This window comes from Apaloderma vittatum, unplaced genomic scaffold (assembly GCF_000703405.1).
Source record: "Apaloderma vittatum isolate BGI_N311 unplaced genomic scaffold, ASM70340v1 scaffold19352, whole genome shotgun sequence".
NCBI classification, from domain to species: Eukaryota; Metazoa; Chordata; class Aves; order Trogoniformes; family Trogonidae; genus Apaloderma; species Apaloderma vittatum.
The window spans coordinates 4,217-7,843 of NW_009705501.1; the positions used below are offsets into that span (position 1 = coordinate 4,217).

Below are 3,627 nucleotides of genomic sequence, written 5' to 3' on the forward strand. Positions count from 1 at the left end.
ACCCTGCTGGCACTCCCAGCTCTTGCCTGCTCTCTGTTTAGATTTTATGGGAAATGGCTTTTCTTGCTGCAGTTTGGTGTTTTCCCTGTGTTTGGTATTACCTCCCACTTTGTGCCCTGTGTAGTGTGCCCTATGTTGAGCCCTGGCGAACCCACCTCCGTTTTATCCACAGCATCTTCCCAGGAAGAAGTGAACCACACTATATAGCAAATAAATTAAACCCCTCCTCCCCCTGCACCCCCCAGCACTGATGAGGCTGTGGGACATGTGTCAGTAGCCGTCCTGGCAGTCATTGTCATCGTAGTCAGCAGCGGGTTTGTTGCGATAGGCGCCCGGCCGCCGTTTGTGGCTCTGGCTCTCAAGGCTCTGCAGCGAGCTGTCATCCCCACGGCTGCTGGACTCACGGCTGGCATCCTCCTGGGAGTGGCTTTCCTCATCATCATCGTCCTCCTGGGACTCGCTGTTGATGCTCTCTGTGGACCTGCTCTCTTCACCCGTATTATCCTCTTGGCTGCCATCATCCTCTGGGGATGCACTCTGGCTCTCGGCTGATGTGCTCAGCATGTCTCCATCTGGGTTGGAGTCACTCTTGTCCTCATTTGAGTCCTCCACAGTGTCTTCCGTGGACTGGCTCTGGTCATCATCATCTCCCCCAGATTTGCTCTGGTCACCCTCGTCTTCCACAGACTCACTGTCAGGCACAGACAGCACACTCCTGTTTTCGGCATGCTCTTGGTCCTCCTGCCCTTCCTGGGAACGGCTCCCGCTGCGCTCGTTTGATGTGCTCACCACCTCCTGGGAGATGTCCTCTGGGGACTCCCCCAGCTCTTCGTCTGACTGCTCAGCAGTGCTCTCCCTGGACTTGCTGTCCTCGCCCTCCCTGGAGGGGCTGTCCTCGCTATCCCTGTCCTCCCTGGAGCGGCTATTTTCCTCTGACTGGCTGGTGACAGGCTCTTCTGACTCACTGTTGTCCTCCATGGATGGGCTGTCTTCTCCCGAGTCAGCATCCTCCACCTCTGGGGACTTGCTGTCACCTTCCTCCCAGCGTCGGGAGCCAGCCCCCGGGACGCTCTCTTGGCTGTTACTTGGAGCATAGGGGCCAGCACGACGTCCCTTGTAGCTGCTGCCTGGTCCATCGAAGACGGAGGGGTCATCTCCCTGCATGGCTTCATCGTCAAAGTCGTAGCTCTCCTCCTCTTCCTCCTGGCTGCTGCTGCTGCCCCCTCCCCATCCGTAGGCCCGCTCATACCGGCTGCCGAGGTAGTTCCTGTACCGCCAGTGATCAGCCCCCATGCTTTCACTGCTGCTACTGCTGCTGCTGTCCCCGTGCCTTCCACCAGCCCCAGTGTCTCCACGGCCAGCGTTGTGGTCACGTTCACCTGCCCCGTCAGCACCAGCCCCATGAGTAGGACCTTCACCCCTCTCTTTCCCATTCTCATCAAAGGTATCATCTCCACTGTCATCCTCCTCGTCCAGGAGCTCGCCAGCATGGGAGGGCAGCCCACCGATTCCAGTGCCGTGGTGCTCTCTGTTGTCACCATCATCAGCATCTCGTGCATCCTCCTCCTACAGAGGTGACAAATGGAGACAAATGCAAAGGCCTGCAGGTCACAGGTGCTATTGGCACTGTTTGTGATGCAAACTGAGTGCTACTCTGACTGACAGCAGATTTTGGCTGAGTGTGCTTTCCTGGCAGAGCAAAACACCCCTCTCTGCTCACTCACCAGGAAACCAAGGCTGTTCCCGTTCCTGGCACTCATGTCCTGGTGGTCCACTCGGTTCAGCTGTTGAGCCTCCACAACTCTGCCTCCCCTGTCTCGGCTGCCATGCTCGCTCAGCTCCTCACCGACAGCGTTCCCATCTGTTAGGTCCCCAGCAAGAGCATTGTCCTCCCTCTCCACACTGGGAGGAGGATGTCTCTCATCTCCATCACCCAGCAGGTTGCCCAGTTTGTTGATGTAATCTTCACTTGCTGTGTCCTAGAGGCAAAACATGACATGGTGTTTTGGTTTATTGAACACTACTGTGCCTTTACTGCTATTGCTGTGGGTTATTATACCACTCCTAAGCCATGCAAGTGCTCAAGCATTTTTCACTGATTACACCTCAGCCCTTCAGTTGTTTCTGGTAATGCAAAAATAAAAAATAAAATAAAGAGTAGCTACCAATGAAAGGGCAACCCAGAAAAGCCCAAATCATGATGGTTCAGACCACAGAAATACTTTTTTTCAGAACCAACAGAGCAGAATGCATCCAGTGAATTGGGAATACACACAAGGAGGCAAGGCAAAATGAGGTGAAACCAACCCAGCTTGAAAAAAATGAGTAGGCGGGCAAAGCTCAAAGACTCGCAGAAGCAGCGGCTCTTCCCCCAGGTTCCTGGTCCAAGGATGCCTGCCTGGGGCTAGCTCCCCATCCCAGACTTGCTCCATGAGCAGCTGCCATGACTGGGACTTACCTCCTGCTGGGCACTGCGGCGTGGGTGGGCAAGCTCATGGTCAGGCACCTAAACATATCCAGGAGATATCTGATCAGTGATCGGTGTGCTTGGCTGGGTGAAACCACTGGGGTTTGGGGTTTGAGTACCTGTCCTTACTTACAGGGTGAGCGCAGACTATGGCCCAGAGGTGCAGCACCAGGAACACGGCTCTCATGTTGGTTGTGGTCCTTGTGGCTGCAACAGAGAGCAAAGTATTTGCAAACTAGAGCAAAGCCTTTGCATATGCCCCTGGCTGTAACCTGGTCACAAAAATCCCTTCCAAATGATACAAGTTTTGCCACCCCAGCACGTGGTGCTCAGCCTGGAACATCATCAAACAGTCCAAGGATTTGTCCTCATGTCACCTCCTGGCATCTCCTGTGCAGGAACTTCCCTTTAGTTTGGGATTTGAAATACCTGGCTGTGTTTGTGAAGATTTTTTTTCTCCAGGCATCATTAAAGAACTGGAAAGCTCCTCCAAATTTCCTGCTCCCACAATCATGTCACCTTATCTCGGTGGCCATGATGTGAGCTAGCACTGCAGATGGGCAGCACTGTAAGACCATGGGCTGCAGAGCTGTGCCTCCCACCCAGCATGGTCCAAAGTGGAGCACTCTAGTAAGATATCCCCACCCAGAGCTGCATCCCCAGTAGACACTGGGTTTGTCTGGCACCCCAGCAGCACTGCTGCCTGTGCAGGCAGGTAAAGCAGAGAGGGACTGTGTCCTCCAGCTTTGTTTTCATTTTCCAAGTCCCTTAAGCAGCCCAGCAACCGCATTTCCATGGACCACACTAACTGCACATCACTCTGCACCCAAAACATGTTGGAGCAAAGAGTCAACATCCCCAATTTCTTCCTTTACGAAACAACACCTACATCCCAGCTTACAAGTGTCTCCTGCTTTCTACAAAACTTTGCAAGGAAATGTATGACTCTTGTCCCCAAGTTTGCCATTTTCATCCCAGACAATGCCAAAGTGGCCCAAAGACACAGAAATCTTTACCTTGAGGCGTGGTGCAAGCTGGTGTCTCCTCTGTTGCTAGGGATGGGACGAGCTGGCTCCCTGTGTTGGGATGCTCTGGGCTGTGTGCCCTGGCGTGGTCGCCTGGACATTTCACTGCTGGCCAGTGCATGCCCCGGGCCACGG

At 54.1% G+C, this 3,627-nt stretch overlaps 1 protein-coding gene across 1 annotated transcript; it reads right to left on the minus strand.

The window, feature by feature from the left end:
• Positions 1 to 270: 270 nt before the first annotated feature.
• On the minus strand, positions 271 to 3,613 carry LOC104270923 (dentin matrix acidic phosphoprotein 1-like). Its single transcript, XM_009865443.1, has 4 exons — positions 3,484 to 3,613; positions 2,601 to 2,674; positions 1,725 to 1,979; positions 271 to 1,566 (listed from the first exon to the last, which is right to left on the minus strand). The coding sequence occupies exons 1-4, from the start codon at positions 3,611 to 3,613 to the stop codon at positions 271 to 273; spliced, it is 1,755 nt and encodes a 584-aa protein (XP_009863745.1).
• Positions 3,614 to 3,627: the final 14 nt, after the last annotated feature.

Coding starts and splice junctions, on each gene's coding strand:
- LOC104270923 (XM_009865443.1), bottom strand. CDS start 3,613: ATGCACTGGCCAGCAGTGAAATGTCCAGGCGACCACGCCAGGGCACAC. Junction 2,675..3,483: donor AGCTTGCACCACGCCTCAAG/GTAAAGATTTCT, acceptor TCTCTGTTGCAG/CCACAAGGACCACAACCAAC. Junction 1,980..2,600: donor CCATAGTCTGCGCTCACCCT/GTAAGTAAGGAC, acceptor TTTTGCCTCTAG/GACACAGCAAGTGAAGATTA.